Genomic DNA, 19,940 nt, shown 5'->3' with positions numbered 1-19,940 from the left:
TTCTGAATGAAAAGCCTATGAAATATTTGTGATATGGAAGGTGCATTGCACCAGTCTGTCCAAACAGATTAAAATAAAAATGAGCAACTGCTCCAAGTGACTAGCACATTATGGTTGTAAGTTCTCAAACATAACTGGGAAATAAGCTTCTTCTGTGAAGTCAGCTATACTGAACATTTGTAATAATCTGGTTTTATTTCAGATTCCAAGTTAAATAAAACTTGTATTATTTGCTATGACTAAACATGAATAACTGCCAAACATTTAGAAAACCTGAGTGACCACAGAAAATTCCAGCCCAATAGGGCCAACAAATAAGGAAATACTAAAATATCATTAAAATTTGCTTTTATTTTTCTTACAGGAGAATTCTACACAAACCAAGGTGACTGTTTTACAAGACTCTTTTCCCAATATACTAAATTTTCAAGAGGATCATGAACAGTATAAAACTGTAAATAACTTTTCCTGTTGAGGGCTACAGCAGTTTCTTCAGTTGTTGTAATCTTGGAGAGCCTGAGCCATGAAAAGCTTGCCCAAGTTCTGTGCATTAAACTCCTTAATATTCTGGCAGTAGGTATTAATTTGACCTGTCAATAGGAAAGAAGAGTAAACCCTTGTCAGTTTTGAAATTCAGGAAGACATCTTAGAACATAATTTTTAAAAAGCCAAACGTGCATGAATCATTTAGGATTTAGATAGAAGCAACCAAAACAGCTCAACTACTCTACACTTAGGAATTTTACATTTTCAGTATTCCCAAATAGATTTGGGAAGAAACTAAATTAGCATAATAGGTAAAGTGGTATGCTCAAAAAACCCCTTAATTTTCCTACAATTCTATTATGTACAACTTCTGAAAAGACATATGACAATAAAAAGAATAAACAATTCTTGCTGCTGTATTAGAAACTTCATCAAATTCATTGTTCCATTTAGTTGCTCTAAAAATACAAGACTGAATTTCAGTTCTGTTCTTACACATCTGCTGTCCCTATTAAGGTATCTGTAACAAATATTTTTCAGTAGCAGATTGAAAATTGTGGTACTCCCGTTTGACATTTTGCTAGCCTTTTTTTCCACCTAATATTTCACTCCATTAGCTACTTCAGAAATCATCAGGGTACGAAGACTTGTCAGTGCTTTACAAATCAAACGTGCCCATCAAAACATTTTTATACACGTACTGCTACAAGTTATTTCCCTTGTTAGCTAGGAATAGCAAAACATGAAGCCAGTTTCATCAAAATTAAGACTGTTTAGAAGGCCTATAAACTCTCAATTTAATGCTCTATTTGAAAAGTTTTTAAATGCCTCAGAGACAAAAAAGCTAAGTTTTATTCTTTATCCACAAACTTTACTTCATCTCAGCTGAAGTGGATGCTTTCAATTCTTCCCCCGACTATGGTAAAAGAACAAACAAAGCGTGCGCTTTGGCTGGAAACTGTTTTTTCCTTTAAGTATAATAGTTTTCAGTTCCTCCTCTTGTAAGAGATGATTCATCCTAAGCTATCACTTTCATAAAACACATGTGTACACACATACACACTTCTATTGCATTTTTAAGCTACGCTAAAGCTGCATGTTTAAATACTTTAATGCTGCTAAGATTCATTAAATGGTAAAAACTATCAAAACAATAGGGGGTTTTTTTGAAAGACTCTGGAAGGAATAATAAATCAAGAACGCTATTTCTTCTAAAAGCAGCACTTATTAACAGTCTGAAACAGTATTATTATTAAAATAACAATCTCTTGGTCACCCCAAAATGTGAGAGTGGTAGTTCAAATCCACTTTTTTTTTAATGTCAAAGCACTCTTTTCTGTACACTAAATTACCAGGATCTTGGTTTAATTTTCTCTCAGTACAAAACAAGGTGATAGCTAACTGATCCAAAAAGGCTGCTATAGTTAAACAATTTGCTTTCTCATGACATTTTCCAAATTTAGATTACTTAGCAGGGCATCTAAGCTTTCTGCTCTCTGTTGCCATTGTGAGGTCCCACATACTCTTACCCTTCCAGAAGGCACAGGACAGGCACTGACTTTTGTACCGAACTGTGGCTACGTACTGCAGCATACCAGTAAACTGAAGAAAATGGGGAGGGGGACACCCCTATGCCTAAGCTTTGTTCCCATTTACATTTTCACTCACCTTGGGGTGCAGGAAGATGGGAATAGTTTCCCTAAAACTTTGGCCATAGAAATCAAAGAAATTATCCCAATTCTGTGTGAAATCAAAAGTAAAATCTTCTCAGCTGCTGCAACAGACAGTTCAACACCTAGGGATGTTATCGGTAACTCAGGGCTGCAGACAACTGCTCTGTTCTGAATCAGTAGTTCCAGCCCAAACAGCTTATTCCTGCCTCTTGTCTGTATAGCCCCCTAACTTCTGAGTTGAGGGACAAGCTGGGGTACGAGTGCAAGGAGCAGCTTATTGTCTGCAGTAGTTGCTACACCCATTTCTGCAGAAAGCCTGCTCCATAGGGCGTTTCTCCAGCTCTCCTTTAAAATCCCATTTCGCCCTCTCAGAATGGAGCCAGGAAGAGGCTCTGGCTGCTGCTCCTGCCCTTTCCCATGAACCCAGGCGGCAGAGATGGTCAAGCCGGAGCTAGGTACCATGGCAAAATAAGAAATAAAGGGAGAAAGTATCCATAAATCAAGTTTAAAGCTTTATGCAGCCATTCTGGTTAAACACAGTGGCTTGCTTTCAAAAAAATTACATATGTTCGTATCTGCCTGGGTAACATGACTTTGTTACTTGCCTAGATGGTTTAAAATTCTTTTATGTGCAGAAGCTTCCTTTCTATCAGAGGCATGGACAGCCTACAGGCAATAAGGTTGTTTTTCTTAGCTACCTTTATCATTTTTTTTTAATACTTCAGACACTAGGACTGTAGATCAGAGGTTGAAAACACTGCCTTCGACCAAACAAAGGACAGTATTTGGAATACTACCAATGCCAAAATATCACACCATAATGGCAAAGGTAATGAAAAATTAAGATGCTTTCTAAGGTAACAACTGCACTTTTTCCCAAGCTAACTTTCATGTATGAAAATATGAGTTGAAGAGGCTGCTAGAACATTACCTGCAATAAGGAGTGACTCCATTCTTGGAGGTGGCTGTGGTGGTTTAAAAAGTTTATTGATGTCCTCCTCAGGAAGAGGGGCTTCTCCTCGGCTTTGACGCTGTATATTTTCTTGCTGACGTCTCTGCTGGTACTGAAAATAACCCAACAGAAACAGAATGCAACAAGACTTCCAAAGCAGAAAAAAGTTTTTCTTTTCAGATGCTCTTTACCTAACCAGCAAGTATGTTTTAAAAATTATACTTACTCTGTGCAATTTAGTTTATTTCAAATAACGCAAATGCAATTCACGGTTTATTTCAATTCACTGGTAACAAGTGGTTCCCCCCTCCCAAGTTGGCACCTTAAATAAGTGAGGCACTGGAAAATTATGTGGTACTGAGGTGGTGGGGTTAATTTTTTTAATTTTTTCATAAAATACTGTATCTGACGGAAAGAATACAGCGTGGTAGATAAACGCCTCCATCTCCCCATGCAAAAAAGGAAAACAAGGCTGGAATATGTAGGTATAAGCCACTGTTACCTCAAATAGTTATACAAACCAGAAATACTCCATTTTATGTGAGTTAAAGGTCAAAACAATATTAATGTGAAAGGGGAAGAGAACTTGATTAAACAAGGTATTTTAAGCCAAAAAATATTAACTCCAAACTGAGAACAAAGTGGTGGCTGAAACAAAGCATAATGGTTCATTTCTCCATTCCAGTTATTCAGATATTCTACCACTTTGATGTCATTTCTTTGTGCGTTACCAGAGGATATACTAGAGTAGCAGTTTGTAGAAATTATTCTGCCATTAAAAAAAAAAAAATGTATCAGATTTCTTTTCAGTGCTTCCTTTTGCCATGTAGATTACTCTAACTTCGTAAAAATTAAGGCAGACCATTTCATCAGCTACTGGATAAACATTTGTTCTTGCAGAATTACATACATTCAAAAACATGTATGTGAGATTTCGTACTGTCTGTCACAGCCAGGAATTAATTGTAAGGTTTGTCTATGGAAGCCCTCACATTCAACACAAAAAAATATTTAAAATAAACAGGCCAAAGAGTACAGGGTGTTTTCTCTCACTTACTTAAATGTATCTGTGTATAAGAGTCTGAAAACAGTTCATACTTGGTGGCATACTCAAATTAAGTAATTTTTTTTCCAGTAGTAGTGACAAATACATGTTTTTGGACAATGTTAAAAATAAAATCTTAAATGCCCATATTTGTATGTGAATTGCATGTAGTTTCTTCTTTCTTTGCATTACTCCATTCACTTCTCAGCAGTCTGCCTATTATTCTCTATTGAAATGGCTTGGTCTTAATCACAATTGCTCCATTTTAAAAATGAAGTTAAGACCACTAACTATGCTGCAATAAGCCACTACTAAAGCAGCTATAGTTAGTAAAGAAATGAAGTGAGACACCATGGAACCTACTTTGCTCTGCTTTTCAAAATAAATAGATCCCCTTGTTATTAACGAAAACCTTTGAAGTGGATGCCATCTTTCTATTCAAATTAGGCAGTAAAGGAAAATAAATGTTCTGAAGATAACACACATGAAGCTTCTATGTCCTCAGGAATTACAAAGCCAGGAGAGACCACTGATCATGTGCTGCTTCCCTAAAGTACTCGCTATAAAAGCTACACTTCAGTGAAAAAAAGCCAATTTTGATTTTAAAATAGTCAGTGATGAAGCATTTCACATGAACCACAGGTGCTCTTTTTAATAATTAGCTACTTTGTGTGGCAATACCTGCAATATTTTATCTTTAAAGTGGCCTGGCCCATTTTCAGTTGGCCGATATTGAATCTTGTCTGCTAGATTAAAGAGTTCAAATTTATTTTTCATGCAGGTACTTCTTGAGTAAGCAAGTCACTCATTAACTTCATTTATCATGTGAAATGAATTGCGTTCACTAAGATCTGCTTTCCAGGCTTTTAAATCACTCATAGTGCTTTTTTCCAATTTACCAGCATTCTTCTATAATTAGACACAGTATTGCTTTACCAAATGCAGCAACAGCAAATAAAGTAATACTGTCTCCAAATCACAGAATGGTTGAGGTTGGAATGGACCTCTGGAGGTCACCTTGTCCAACTCTTCTGCTCAAGCAGGGCCACCTAGAGCCTGTCTCCATACTCAGTATTCTCTAATCAGACTATTTTGGATTTTAAAGAGGCCCTTTGGCATCAGGAATTAAAAGTCAGCATCACCTAATCCGTATCACTATCTGCTGATACAAAACATGACTAAAATGTCATTTCCAATCAGAGAACAGTCTGTTATCTTTTAAATATGGACTATGTTTCTTTATTTCTAGAAGCATGGCTACATGTGATGGTATTAAAACACAGGTTTTTCTGGAAAAATTCACTTGTAGTTTCAGCTCTTTCATTTCATTTACTAAACCTCTAATCCCTGTGTCCACAGCATATTTATCAATGATTTTGGTTTACCATAAATCACTAACAAACACATAAAATAGCAAAGAAAGACCAATCCACACTACATGTCAGCAGAAGTGAATCCATTTGATAACTTCCCACTGACCATCACATTTCATAAATCTACTTAATGGATATGTTTCTGTAAGAATTTTATCTCGCTTAGATCCAAATTCATCTGTTTTAGATAACACCACCCAAACCGTATTTTGTAGAAAAAAATCCTCTCATTCAGGTTTCCCATGTTACCAACCTGGTGTTTCTGCTGCTGCTGTTTGCTTACATTCCTCAGGTAGGTATTGTATTTAACGATGTCCTGGCTCATCTCATCCACTCTGTCCATCAGCAGCTGCAGACTCTTCCCTAGGTGATTACTGAAATACAGGAAACATTCATGAAAGATTGAATTTATTAAAAAAAAAAAATATTTAAAATTTAAAATTCATTTCAAGTCACTTGATCAGCATTTCTGCACTAATGGCACAGTTTTAATTTCCTGGTTATCTTTGTTCATATTTTTATTTGATGGTACTTTACATGGCGTCTCCTCCTCTAGCATCTTTGCCACATTGCAAATACCATATTTAAGTGTTCTGGTCTTTGCAGTGAACCTCATGGTTATGAAAAAACAATGCCTTGCATGAATTTACTGCTATTACAGATGCAGGTCAAACATTTAAAAGGAAAAAGTCTGATGCTTTTGTGACATGCAACCCTGAACAATGTTCCAGGAGATGTGTTGAAAGAGTTTGGTTTCAAGTTACTGCTAGCTTTTTCATGAACATTTAACTATCCCTCTGCAGGGATACTTCAGAACTCCATCTCATTAACCAGTCTATCAAACCATGCCTGGAAGTTCAGCAGACATCACTTGATCTTTGCTGTTGAGAGAGAGTGTTGCGTCCAGTCCAGCCAGCCCCACATTCCATACCATAGGCAACATGGAAGCAGCTAGGCTGGGCGCGTCCAGTTCCAGTTATGCGATCTACTGCCTTGGCCAGACAAATGCAGTCTGTTAAACAACTCTTATTGTAACCATTTTTAGCAATGGATTCAGTATTTTGCAGGAATGTTCAACTTAAGGTATAGCTTCCAAGTTAAAGTTTTGGAAGTTTTTAGGTTGGTGCCCATGGAGACAGTATTCATCCTAAATTGTGTTTATAGGGTAGTGCAGTAAAAGAAGGATACTTACTGCTCTCTATTGATCCCTTTGATCAGAAGCTAGTTTGTTGGCTCTGATCTAAGCCTTATCCAGTCCTACTTGGCTGAAGACCAATGACTCAAAAAGCTAAACTCCATCCTTCTCCTCCTCAACCAAAATCCACTACTATCCATGAGAGTTTCCTTCAGATAAAAAGCTTGGTGCACTTCTATGTCAGAATCATATCCTTCAGTCACTGCTTCTCCATGTTATCTGAGATTCTTTCTGCCTTTTACAATGCATTCCCACCATCCTACAGCCTATGGCCTGGGGAAACTAACTGGAACAGACAGGCATAAAGTGAAAAGGGTAATACTACGCACATCCCTTTTTAAGTGTAAATTATTCCCCAAATCCATACAACTCACAGCTGGAGACAGAAGCTGGTAATATACCCAGGCACTAGAGGATACCTGCTGAGAATGTAGCTAAAGACACCCTTATCTCTGAGTACTAGGAAAGCTATTTCACTAGCTGAGCTGCCTGCTCACTGAACAAAAGGCTGTATCAGTAACTTCAGACCACAATGTATTTACAAGCCAGAGTTTTAAATCTCCATTGCATACAGGGGCAGATGGTGAGGAGGATTTCAGCTACATAGCAGCAAGAAAGGCGCCACTATAATAATTATTTTTAAACTTCTTGGGGTTTTTTTGGTTGAACATTTCAAGCACATGATTTTTAGAACTGTGGAATATTGCCATGACTAGGGGTGTGCATATTTTCAGTTTTTTATAGAGTTTATATTATACAGAGTTAGTGTTAGAACTGGATATTATCAGAAATGCCTGTGTAGGTACACACTAATAGCCTTGTAAGGTATGTGGACATCAGGAATACATAATTATTTTACAGATAGTGTCCATATGAAATATAGCTGGTTACAAAGAATGATTTTATGTGAATCTCTTTGGGACCAGCTTAGTAGAGCAGAATACAGAAACAGAGAGTTATTGTTAGAAGTTGCAGTAATATAGTGTTTGCTCTCATTGCCAGGGAAACAAAAAGCTAAAAACAGATAACTTAAACAGATGTGAACTGAGACATGAAGTGATAAGTATGCTGCAAATACAGGACCAGCTTTTTCCTCAGTTCTCATGTGGTTGATACCCTTTTTTGCTCCTTCTCTTAAAAAAAACCAGAAAGACCAATGGGAAGTAATTTGTAAAAATGTATATATACAATGTTTAAGCAAGTTTTATTCAGCTGAAGTTTATTCTGGTGAGATTTAGGAAGTTAAACCACATTGCTCCAGCCCATAAGACTCATCATAGTTACTTACCGCAAAGGCTCTTTTAGGCACCTCCTTACCTTGTGCACTCCCCTACAGTAGATTTCAAAGATCAAACTGCTAGGTACCTAAATGTCCCCTATGTGCCAATGCAACTAAAAAAATTAAAAATAAAAAAATTATTAAAAAAAAGGGGAAGGGGAGAGGTGCCAGTAAATGCTGCTCACATCCCCATCAAGACTCACTTTCCTACAAGGCTCTGTGATAGTCAAATGTAGACAACATGGAGCTCAACACTTGCACTTGCTCTGAGGGCATCAGTAATAAAGAAACTACATTTTCAATGTCAGCTGATTCAGTGAAAGAGTCAATTAAATTGAGTTTACATTTAGATTAGTGAGTAGTGTAGACCAACAGGAAGAGATCTATAAAGAAAAACAACTGGTGCTGAGAAACTAATGTCCACCCTACATGTGTTTCAGGGGGGTTTCTTATCACTAGTTCTGACATGGTCCAGTGATCTGAAAGCCCATTAGTGGCTGAAGCACAGTAGGTATCCTCCTAAAGCCTATTTTCAGTTTAGTTTCATCTGAAACAAGTCAGGTCTGAGATCACCCAGTGGTAATGATCTGAGCACACTCTCGAACTGAACTAAAAAGACATAGCTCCACCTTAAGATGGCACCAGGAGACCACCACACCTCAGGTATCAGTGAATCTGCATGGGAGAAAAATATCAGCTGCAGAACTGCTATCATACTAAGCATCAGAAAGTCCACACATGGGGACTGTGTTCTTTTTTGAGGAGATATATAGATAATAAGAGGGGAAAAAACAGAATGGAGTTTCTCCTGCAGTTAAGACAGCCAAAAAACATGACATGTGGATTCTTACACATCTAATGAAGAAACAATCTAATGTGAGAGCACTCCACCAGAATTGTTATTAGAATCACTCACCTGTAGTGAGTGACCTGTAAAACTTCCAGAAACTTATCATTTGAGACTTATCTGTGCAGCTTGGATGACAATCAAAAATGCCAAAAAATGGACAAACACATGCAAGCTGTCAAAGGGAAACTGTCAAAGTCTGTTTAGAAAAAAAAACAAACTAGAAAGTATAGCCTGCAAAGCAGTTTCTCGTGCTGTGGATTTTTGCTGTAACAGCCTTATACTTGATGGGGTATAATCCTTCACCCAAAAGGGCAGATATGAAATCAAGTCCTTGACACATGGATTACTTCCAATTCCTTGTTTAACAGTTATCAAATACAAAGGTCAAATAATTCTGAGGGTGAGAAGTAGAAACCTGTGAACAGAGCAGTCTAATCTGCAGATAACACTCATGGTCTTTTCTGTCTTGTTCTTCCCACTGGTGAGCCTTGCATTTGGCAATGTTGGCAGTGTTATGGTCTAGCATCCACAAAAGAAAGCAACAACTATACATTAACTAAACTCACGGATCACTCACTACATGAAGGCATCCTGTTAGGGTACAGATCTGGCTAAGAGACCTGAATGCAAGCCTCTCTCTTCCTGAGGGAATGCTCATACCACCAGAGCCTCTCTTTAAGGAGAGCAAAGGTGCAGCTTGCTGTTGCCAGCAAAGCCAGTTTAAGAGGTTCCAGCATCAGCATCTTCCTGCCTCTCCCCCCCTCTTTGCCCTGGGATTAGAGCACTCTCAGCTGTACCGTTTCAGCTGTTTGTGTGGGCACACTTCAAACTCTTTCAGTGAAATAATCGACTATAAATGCAAAAACACCCTCAGTTGGGTTTTTGTTTTGTTTTGTTTTGTTTTTTTTTTTTTTTAGGGAGACTGAGGGAAAGGCTGGAAGGGAAGAGTGAGAGCCTGACTTTTTCCACCAGACTATTCCACAAAGCTATTTGTACAGCCATATTCTGAAACAGATGAGGGAATAAAAATCTTTGAGGGTGGGAGGGGTGCAGAGATGAAATGGGGGTAGTGGGGAAGAATGATGCAAGCAGCTGGGGCTAGAACCTCAAACTGGCTCCACTTCTGTAGGATTCATAATGGGGAACTACACATGAAGCCCACATTTACTTCAGCATCTTTAATCAGGAAAGGACTCCAGACACACACTCGCTGAAGGTCTGAAACACCCAAAATGCAGCCTCGATTCAGACACCAAAGCTTCAAAGACAGGCAGCAATTCACATCGTTCTTAGCTTCCTGTGTCCTGCTCACTAGTTTTAACTGTCTCTACACACAGCTCACGGGCCTCAGCTTGCACTTTTGGAGAAGCCCACCTACCTGCGCTGTCCCAGGAGGGAGCAGAGATGCCCAGCCTCCAAGATCTGAATCACCATGCTGTACCCAGGCACCTAATTTGGGGGTATAACAATTCTGAAGCTGAAGGTGTCCAAAAAAGATGGTCCCCTAAACCTGCCTACATTTTCCATGAATGGACGCCCTCATTTATTTCATTTTATTTTTTATTTTGCTTGCACCCTGGCTGATGAAGATGAGAACAGGGAGCAGCAGGAGAAGTATAAGAAAATGCTGTATCTGCTGCTTGGTTTTTCCACTTTCCATCAGCTCTACTGAGGCCCCTCTCAGAGTCACTGTTTTTCGGGAAAGGTGCCACCCTGTGCAGCATTTCTCCTCCTGGTGGGAACAGCTTTGAGTGGATTAGAGATATACTGCTGGGCAAAGCACACCTTTTTGATTAAATATTTCTCAGGAACGTTCCCACTGCTTAGCAGAACTTGTTTACATCTCAGTATTTCAGCCCAAGTTTAACCTGTGCTCTTTTTAAGAGGATTTTGTTTGAATGAGATATGTAAGTCAGGAGTCTTCAGCTCCATTCCCTTTTCTACTCTGACTTTGATGTGTGCCTTTGGGCAACACATTTACCCTCTCTGTGTCAGCTTCCCCCATCTGCAAATTAGAGATTTTCATAATTATCTTAATAATCCGTTAAGCACATTGAGATTTCTGAATAAGCAGTACAGTGTATAAAGGTTAATATTGTTTTCAAAAGCCAAAGTAACCCTCCTTATGTCACTTCTGCAAAAATACTGCATCTGATGTTTGAAAAATATATCTGCCAAGTAGATGTTACTGCAGTAAATGTTCAGCACATGTTTGCTTGTACTGACGCACACTATTAGAAAAATTGCTTGAGACAAATTGAGATATTATAGAACAACCCTATTATGAAGCTAGACCACAAAAAAGCTTTTTTTAATTTAAACTAGATCATCAATAGAATAGGGAAGAGATGGATGAGAATGGGAAAGTTGGTTGTAATTATTTCTCTGAAGATCTGGAACATTATCTGACAGGATTTTACTTCTTGAGTCTCTATCAAAAGACTGGCAGTACTCCAAGGTCTTCAAGACATTTTGGTCCTTAAGGGTAGCAGGAGGATAACAGTTTGAGCAAAAGGCCTTTACTTGCTATTACTTGCTAGACTTGTGCTATTCTGCCTTCAACTTCTTTCCCTAGAATATTCCAGTCAATTCAGATTTCACAAGAGAAACACAAATTTATGCCCCCAAAAGTAAACTACTCTATACAATTATCACAAATGTACTTCAAAAGGAGAAAGAAATTAAGGTGCAAAGTACCTCGAATAGGTACAGCTTCAAACTCAGACAAGGTGGGTGGCTGAACATGTTGAGAGTCTTGATGAAACAAACTCTCCAGAGGAGAACAACTATGGGTAAATAATTTCATTGCCAAAACCATTGCTTCAGAAGATTAAAAAAGGTTCAGGGATGCTCCCAGAGGACCAAAAAAACCCCCCAAAAGCCCACCCCCACCCACCCAAAAAAGTAGCCTTAAAGTTACTGCCAACTAGTTCTACAACAGCAAAGTTAAGTGAGGAGGATATGCACCAAAATTAAAAGTAGATACCTTAAATGTTTTAGCCACGACTATTCAAAGACAAAAATAAGGAAATGCAAAGTAAAAATAAAACTCCGGAACAGTGGGGGTTTGAACTCCCCTACTTCAGGCAATATATTCTTTTGACAGAGAAATCTTCATAGTTGAATTCAAGTAAAAACTAGTTAAATATTTCAGCAGGCAGTATAAGTCACCCTACCTTGAATAAGCAAGCATTAAAATGTTTTAATGCGCCAGCTGCTGCGTTATACCAACGTAAGATATCAGTGAATGTAACCTGCCTGGTAACTAAAAGCAGCTACCAAATGTAATTAAAAAAACCCCACCAAACAACAACAAAAAAAACCAAAAACAAACCACATACAAAAACCTCCAAATAAACCCATTGGGGTAATTTCCAAAACTTTGTCTCCTTCAAACCAAACTAAGCACCTTAAGTGCTTCAAATAGACCAAGTGAGCCAGAAGAATGCTGCCAGGAAGGTCAGTTCAGGAGACATAGTTCAGAAATACCTCTGAAAACTGATGAATCTGTTGAATTAATTCCCCATTAGTGGGAAATTCTAGACTTCAATAAGCTCAAGAAATTGCTGCGAGTAGATAGGATAGTAACCAGGTAAGTTTAAAGAAACACACTTAATTGAAAAGGTACATTTAACCAGGATTATCAAGAATCCAGTTCCACCTGTGTCATCATCAAGAACAGCAATGCACTGCTCCAAGAAAACACCCATTGAAAAGAAACTTTGATTCACCAAGAAAATGTTTCCCCTTTTTTTTCGTGTTGTGAAGGACTCCCAAACACAAATGATAGTTTCCTTTTTCTTTTGGGCTCGTGTCGTTCTTGTTCACTTCTCATCCCGTTTACTGATATGAGGACCAACACAAAAGCCTACCTTGAACCAGGCTACTAACACCGTCATTCCAGAAAGGAAATTAATTTGTACAGTTCCTATCTTTTATCTTGAGTCAGGGCAGTGGTATGTAACAGTTACTACGCAAGACGTAAAGCTGATGAAAAACTCCAACTGTGGTTTGTGATCTGTTCAAATTAATTTCCATTTCCAGAACTGTATCGCGTGACTATGTGCTGGGCAATTCCAACCCTTTTTACAGGAGCAAACCCACAGAAACAGTCAAGGACAATGCTATCAGGTCATCTGGAAACCTGCTGTATCTTCAGTACAGTCCTCCTTTTCATAGTAAAGTGGTAGAGCTCATGAGGAATCTGTCACCACCTACATCCAGTGCCCACCCTCTCCTCAGACGGTAAAAGCTTTGTGATCTTTGACCAAGGAAAGAGCCTGACAGAAAGCCTGCAAAGTCAAGCAGACTGAACATCTCGGCAAAAATTCTTCACTTCATTAATTCCAAGGTGCAAAGTCACAACTTTACAGGACAAAATTATTGACTAAGTATCTCTTGTGTCATCTGTAAATTCCCTGGCCCAGTTCAACCCTATACCTGTTCTCTCTTGACCGATTTCTCTAACAGTTATCAGATCCTTCAATACCACCACATAAGCTCAAGTAAAGAAAACAGAGTGGAAAATTTCTGCTAAGTCAGGCAACATATGGACCGCTAGCAATATGGATCCATTAACAATAGCCTTACACCATGGCGGGGGGGGGGGAGGGAGCAGGAAAACGGGAAAAGAAATGAGGCCACTAGTATTCAGCTAACTCGGTTGCCAGAGTCAGAGGGGATCAGAATCTTGGCAGACAATACCTTGACGTAAAAAGAATGTGTTACAACCCAAAAGCCTATTAGTGAATACAACCCAGTTTCCACAAGCAACAAGATACTGCATCATTTTGTGTATCTGGTTATTTTGGTCAGCCCAGTAATAATCCAATTAACTCTACTGTGTTGTGTAAGATTTAAGCACCACCAAATTTCTGATCATACTGCTAGAGGTCATGCCTACTTTGATAACATAAACGTATTTTCAGGCCAAAGTGCTACAAGAACAAAAAGTTATTCTTAGATAAAGTTATGAGAAGATCATTCTAGAAACTCTTAAACAATTTCTGACGTGAATGTTGGCTGTCATGACAATCAGTCTGAGCATTTTTGCCAGTTTCTCAGATAGAGGCTTTATAATTTTATTTTATTTTCAAATGCATCCTGCTACCAAAGTAGAACAAATGCCATTTATTTTTTATTAAAATAATTTATAGAATTACTTAAGGAATATTTAACAAAACCATTTATTATTTCCAGATCTATTTGCCTGAATTTTCTGAATGCCAGTATTTTCTTGAAGAAATATACACTACTGAAAAGATTATACACTTCAAGCAGTACAGGTATATGCAGATTATGGACTGAATTTAGTCCTTGAATCTAATGCTATAGTTTTACCATGCAGCTTTTCCTTCAGCAAAAGAACATGAAGGGTAAAGTCTTAACCCCATCAAAACTCAAGGCAAAGCTTCCATGGACTATAATGAGACTGGGATTTCACCCAAGGTGTTAAACTGTGGTTTGGGAAAGCGAATAAAAATACATCCATTACTGTAACAAGTACTTACCTGCTAGCCAGACTGAGCAATTCATGTCTATCGGCTACTGCGGATTTCTTTTCCAGTTCCCACAACATCACATTGATCAGGTATGAATTCTTAATTACAATAGGCACTTCTTCAAACATGTTTTCATAAGCAATATTTGCTTTTTTCAAGCTGTGAAAAAGTTTAAAAATATTTATTAATATAACCAGATATTCTCTTGTTCTTTTTGTTGAATTGTTGCTCCAACAACAGTTCGCAATTTTCTAAAAACTCTTGATTTTCATAGTTCCACAATCAAACAAGAGTCAAGTTTTGCTAGGAGAGAATTTGCATGGCAAAACCTCACATTTACAAAGACTAGGAAAAGCTGCTCTAGGAGAAACTCTCAGAAGTCAAGCAGACGCTTTGCTTGCTAATACATTACTTGCATGAAAAAGCTTCCAGCAAAAGACTATACTGACAGGATTAACTCTGCCCCTTCCAAAATATTTTACTGATTTCCCTGCCATCAGGGTTTGTTAAATAGAAGTGAACAGTTAGTTACCACATGACACTGAAATACCTTTAAAATCATAACTACTACAATGAAAACTATTCAGTTATTGGGGAAATTGTTTAAAATTTTTACTGACCAAAAATTGGATTGACAAAATAGCGTGTGTTTTGAATAATTAAATTCTATGGTGGATATTAAAATATAAATTTCCAGCGTTTTGGGGTTTTTTTTTTTTTATTTTACAATACACATATAGAAACTATTGTTATTGCTTTATAATAAAGTAGACAGTAATACCTTTCATAACATCTGGAAATAAAGGCATGATCTATAAGTTTCTACGGAAATACATCCTTAACTTCTTTGTATGCATATTGGATTTTGGAATAAAAACTTTTGCTTTTTGTCCTCCTCTCCCTACCCCCACCCCTACCCTTTTTTTTTTTTTGACTAAGCACAGATTTGTTTTTTCATCGTGGATATGTTATGTTTAGACAGCAAGCAATGAAATGATTCAGTTTTTCCTCAATGAAGAAAGTTTAACAAGTACTTGTGCTTTTGCCGTTGAACACCAAACTATTTGAGCAAAAAGGTGACAGCTAAGGCCTACATCTATTACAAGCAGCTAATCTTTTGAAACAGAGTAATTATCCTACTTTACTCCAGAAGATTGTGTCCACATGGGGGAGTTAATTTGGAATAAACACAGAACAGCCACTCCAGAATAACTGTTCAACTTTCCTTCTGGAAAAAAAAGAGCTTGAAGACAGACCAACAATTTCCCCTTCTCCATTTTTTTTTTTTTATATTTTTGACTCAGCTCCCAGATACAGCTATCTTCACCATGGTCCTTACAATCAGCCCGCTGACCATCTCCAAAATCTGTTCAAGCTCCACCACTTCAGCCCTCATTTAGATGCCCAAAGACAGACTTTCATGCCTTCTCAGCCCGCTGTATCAGTGCACATCTATCACTACCCATATGTCCTGTTTCCCCAGCACACACTATTACATGAGATTTTAAAATACAGTATTTCATCATCCTGTGTATTCTTCTGCCTCCCAAATAATCCAGCAAAACCTATGAGAAAACATTCTTTTAAGTTACTTACGCTTCTGGAGAGAAGTCTTTTTCTTTGCAAACTTCCATCAGTTTGGGAGTCAGCCTATATGCCTTTAGTGACAAAGACCCTTGGGCAGTCTTAATGGGATCTATAATTAAAAATGGAGGAAGCGTATTATTACTAACCCCAGATTGCCTTTTTTTTTTTTTAAATATCTGAATGACATAAACAGGCGGAAAATAACTAAGTAGTCCTATTAAAAAAAAAATTAAGAGAACCAAAACAGAAAAGACACTACAGTGGAAGTAAACCTATTGTACTGAAATGTAAAATACATCCAACTATATACAGTGAAGCTAATTAATAAACTTAACTTGGAGAACATGGGGGGATCTAGATCTATTCTACTCACAACTTCATTTCCCCGTTAAAGGTCTAATTCACATTTTCCTTTCTTTCACATGAACTATCTACAGAACTTAGGTAAGAGCTACCTCATTTAAATAAAGATTGTTCCCTCCAGCCATTATGCAGTAAATTAAAATATTCATTAAACTACATTTTATGCAAAAAAAAAAATTTGTAATTTTAGAGTAGCAATACGCTAATTCAGATCAAGTTGCCCTGCTGCTTCACGTATAACAATGTAACTGGTATATAAAAAGATTAGTTTTGCCTTGACATACTCCACTGAATTTAGGGGGAAATTTTCTAAACAAACTGTTACATTCCTAGGACAAAGAAGCTTAACACTTGCAGCATGATAACGGCTGAAGCATGCCAACATGGGAATAAAAGCTGTGTTAACATTCATGTTGTCTGAAACTTAACACAGTAAAACTTTTAGCAATCGGTGATAAAATGAAAACCAAAATAGACTGAAACAAGTGGAAAATTCATCAAGGTCTGATGATGCAATGTTTCCAGCCAATATAAGTATACTTTAACAACTTGTTCTTTACTGTAATCCAATTGTTAACATACTGAAACAATTTTGGGGCAGCTCATAAGATTGATCGTATTCATTAGTATTTTTTCTGACAGATACTCAGGACGTTACATTTACTTCTCAGCTGGAAACTATATGCAAGTCTGCCAGATATGGCAAACTGTGAGTGTTTGGGGAGGGGGAGGCTATAAAGCTGTTAAATTGCCTACGGTTCTGATACAGCACAGAACATCTGGTCTGGAGAGCTTGAGGAAACACCATTAAATAGGCAGAAAAGAAAAAAATCTTTGTGCTAAGAAACAGTCCAGGTTTTGTATGCTTCTGTCAGAGGTATAAAAAAAACTTGGCAATTCGTGCGATGATTGGTCAGTCACGTACAGAGCCAGACACGCTAGCAAGCGGGGTTTGTTAGACATCTGGTCGGGTTCCACCAGCCCCTTCGACGAGGGAGGGGAGATGAAGGAATAAAAATGAAGCAGCTACTCCAGCATTCCAAAACGTACACATCAGGGCTCTGATAGCAAGAAAAATAAACAGAAAGAAGGAAACCCTGTCTAGACTTAGCTGCTGCTGAGGCTGCCGTAGACACAGGGTTGGTATTTACTCGAAAAGGCCTGCCAGGCTACTCTTACAGGCAAAAGACAGAATACAAAAATAGTAGTAATAATATTAAGAGGGGAAAAGAATAATAAAGGAAACCTCATACTAACCGTAAATGAGAACTACAGACTCCTCAATTGCGTGCTGGTAACTGAACTGGGAGTCCAGGAGGGCACGAGTGACAAAAGAGCCATAGTATGTGGACTGGTACCAGCCAACGTGAAGATGATCAATGTTTACGTGGCGAAGGCTTCGCATCATTTCCATCTGGTATTGAACTACATTAAAAAAAAAAAAGTACGTTTAAAAAGTAAACTTACACAATCTGTACTATTTCAAGAGAGCTTGGTTTTCAATGAGTAAATTGTGTTTTATTTTATTTTCGTTTTTGCAACTGCATAAAAGTTTGTTTATTCACTGCTGGACTGTCTTCATTAAAATCCAGAGCTTCCTCAGAGAATGAGAGTAAGACTAGCCTGAGTAAGCAGACTTTTTCCAGCTGCAATTAATTGCCAAAGTGATCCACAAACTGTTACATGTCATTTACAGTCTGCATTACCTTGCTCATTCATTAAAAAAGAATTCTGATACTGCGTTTCAATTAAGCAATAACATCTTACCATTTAGTAACAAAGAAATATTGTGATGTAAGTTAAAATACTGTCAGGAATTAGATAACTTTTGGAATCAGAAGGAGAATTAGTTAATGAGTATATGAAAGAGAAAATAACCTATTTATGCCTTTTCCGCAACATAGAACTACATTTTCAGTATTAGCATTTGGGGGACCAACTATAGCTGTCAAATAGTTTTGATTGCATTTATCTTGAAATTTTCAACACTGTTTCTTCATTTTAGATATATATATAAATGCATATGTACATATATATTATACATAATACACACACATATTTATATACAGTAAGTTACCTTAGACAGTAGAGAGCATTTTTTTTCAGGTTTGGTTTTTTGTGGGGGGTTTTTTGGCTTTTTTTTGGTTTTTGGTTTTTTTAACACCAACAGCTGTAATGTTTCATTGCACCAATGAATAAATTCTGTTTCTACTAAATGCCTCGTTCAAGCAGATGGAACAGAATTGTATTCAGGAACGCTTAACATAATCCCATCAAGCAGATCAACACACCTTATCATTTATCAGATCTTTTAAACAGACAAGACACTGTGCCTGCTGGTTAAATTTAAGGAAACAGAGATTTCAGTGTGATTATCAGATGAACCAATGCTCACAGCCAACTGATAGAAAATCAAATGCAATAATACAACACAGTACTTAAGTTTTGTCTGTAGCTGCAAAATTTACAAAGATAAAAAACAACCTCCTCCTATGTATTTATTTGTGTTAATTTTTTTCAAGGCTTCCCCTTGCACAGATGAAAATATGATACTCATAAAAGAAAGCAACATAAATTAATTAGAGAACAGAATGTGCTATGTTTTCAGACCCCACTTCATATCCTTTCAAGAGAAAAAATATTCTTTAAAGATATTCTTTAAAGATACGAGGAGACATTTTTCAAGAGTGGACAAATATTTTTCCAACTTATCACCCTTAGAGCACAAACTTCATGCTGCAGTCTGCTGGCCCTTTTCATTAAACTAACATATCTTACTAACTGTATTTTTAAAGTAATCTACGTATGCTTATATAAGCCCTTGCAGACTTTTTCCATCAGCATATGTTGGTGCTTGCATTCTATTTCATAATATCTTAGTATAAATTACTTGCAATTTGTGTTTCAGCCAGAAAACCATGATAATACAGCACCCCAAACTAATACAGCAAAACCACCCAGGCTACAGTCTGAAATCCCATCATACAGAGCAAGCAAAGAAAAGGCCTGCACCACTTGGCTGCCTCTAAACCAAGACAAATCTAAAGATGCCACTACGCGCTCCAGGACAGACAGCTAAGTAGAACTGATCAAACGACTATTTCAAAATAAGTTTGAAAATCTTCCCCCTTGCCAGATCAAAATAAATTTTAATCCCACTTTTATTGCACAATTCCAGAAATACTGGCCAATTCCAAGCATGCTCCTTACACAGCAGCCCCAATGCTTTAGCCGGTAGCATCTCAAGGTTTCTCACAAAAGCAAAGCCAAGATCTATCTTGTCGAAGAAGCTCAGTCCACAGACTTAAAGGTTTTGTTGGGGTTTTTTTGGGGGGGAAGACATTAACTTTCTAAATTTCATGATTAAAACATAAAGAACACAGATCTCCCCTGGAACCAACTAAAAGACTCCTGCTGTGCCACGATTTTGAATTGAAAAAGCATATGATCCATTTATTAAATGTAGCTAGAATAAACTGTTTTGGTTAAAAGAATCTTTTCAGAGATATATCTGTGTGGAAAGCAAGCAAGACTTGCTTTTGACATGATGTGCTACAACATGCTAAGACGTGAAATTATGGTTAGAACCTTTCTAGCCAAATGAAGTCATGAAAAGGAAAAACTAGAAAGGGATTT

General features: G+C 37.5%; 1 protein-coding gene across 1 annotated transcript in view; it reads right to left on the bottom strand.

Annotated features, from left to right (window-relative positions):
• Positions 1–331: 331 nt before the first annotated feature.
• EIF3H (eukaryotic translation initiation factor 3, subunit H) overlaps positions 332–19,940 on the bottom strand; it is an 88,165-nt gene continuing 68,556 nt past the window's right edge. The window contains exons 3-8 of the mRNA XM_010576981.1: positions 17,562–17,729; positions 15,951–16,050; positions 14,364–14,513; positions 5,783–5,903; positions 3,091–3,223; positions 332–590 (exon numbers count right to left, since the gene is read on the bottom strand). Of these exons, the coding sequence (XP_010575283.1) occupies positions 493–590; positions 3,091–3,223; positions 5,783–5,903; positions 14,364–14,513; positions 15,951–16,050; positions 17,562–17,729 (770 nt within the window). The 3' untranslated portion in view covers positions 332–492. The remainder of the gene's footprint in view (positions 591–3,090; positions 3,224–5,782; positions 5,904–14,363; positions 14,514–15,950; positions 16,051–17,561; positions 17,730–19,940) is intronic.

The sequence above is a fragment of the Haliaeetus leucocephalus genome, unplaced genomic scaffold (assembly GCF_000737465.1).
Source record: "Haliaeetus leucocephalus isolate CR32 unplaced genomic scaffold, Haliaeetus_leucocephalus-4.0 Scaffold555, whole genome shotgun sequence".
In the NCBI taxonomy this organism is placed as follows: Eukaryota; Metazoa; Chordata; class Aves; order Accipitriformes; family Accipitridae; genus Haliaeetus; species Haliaeetus leucocephalus.
Note: the sequence above shows the minus strand (reverse complement) of the source record. Positions and strands in the feature narration are given on the sequence as shown.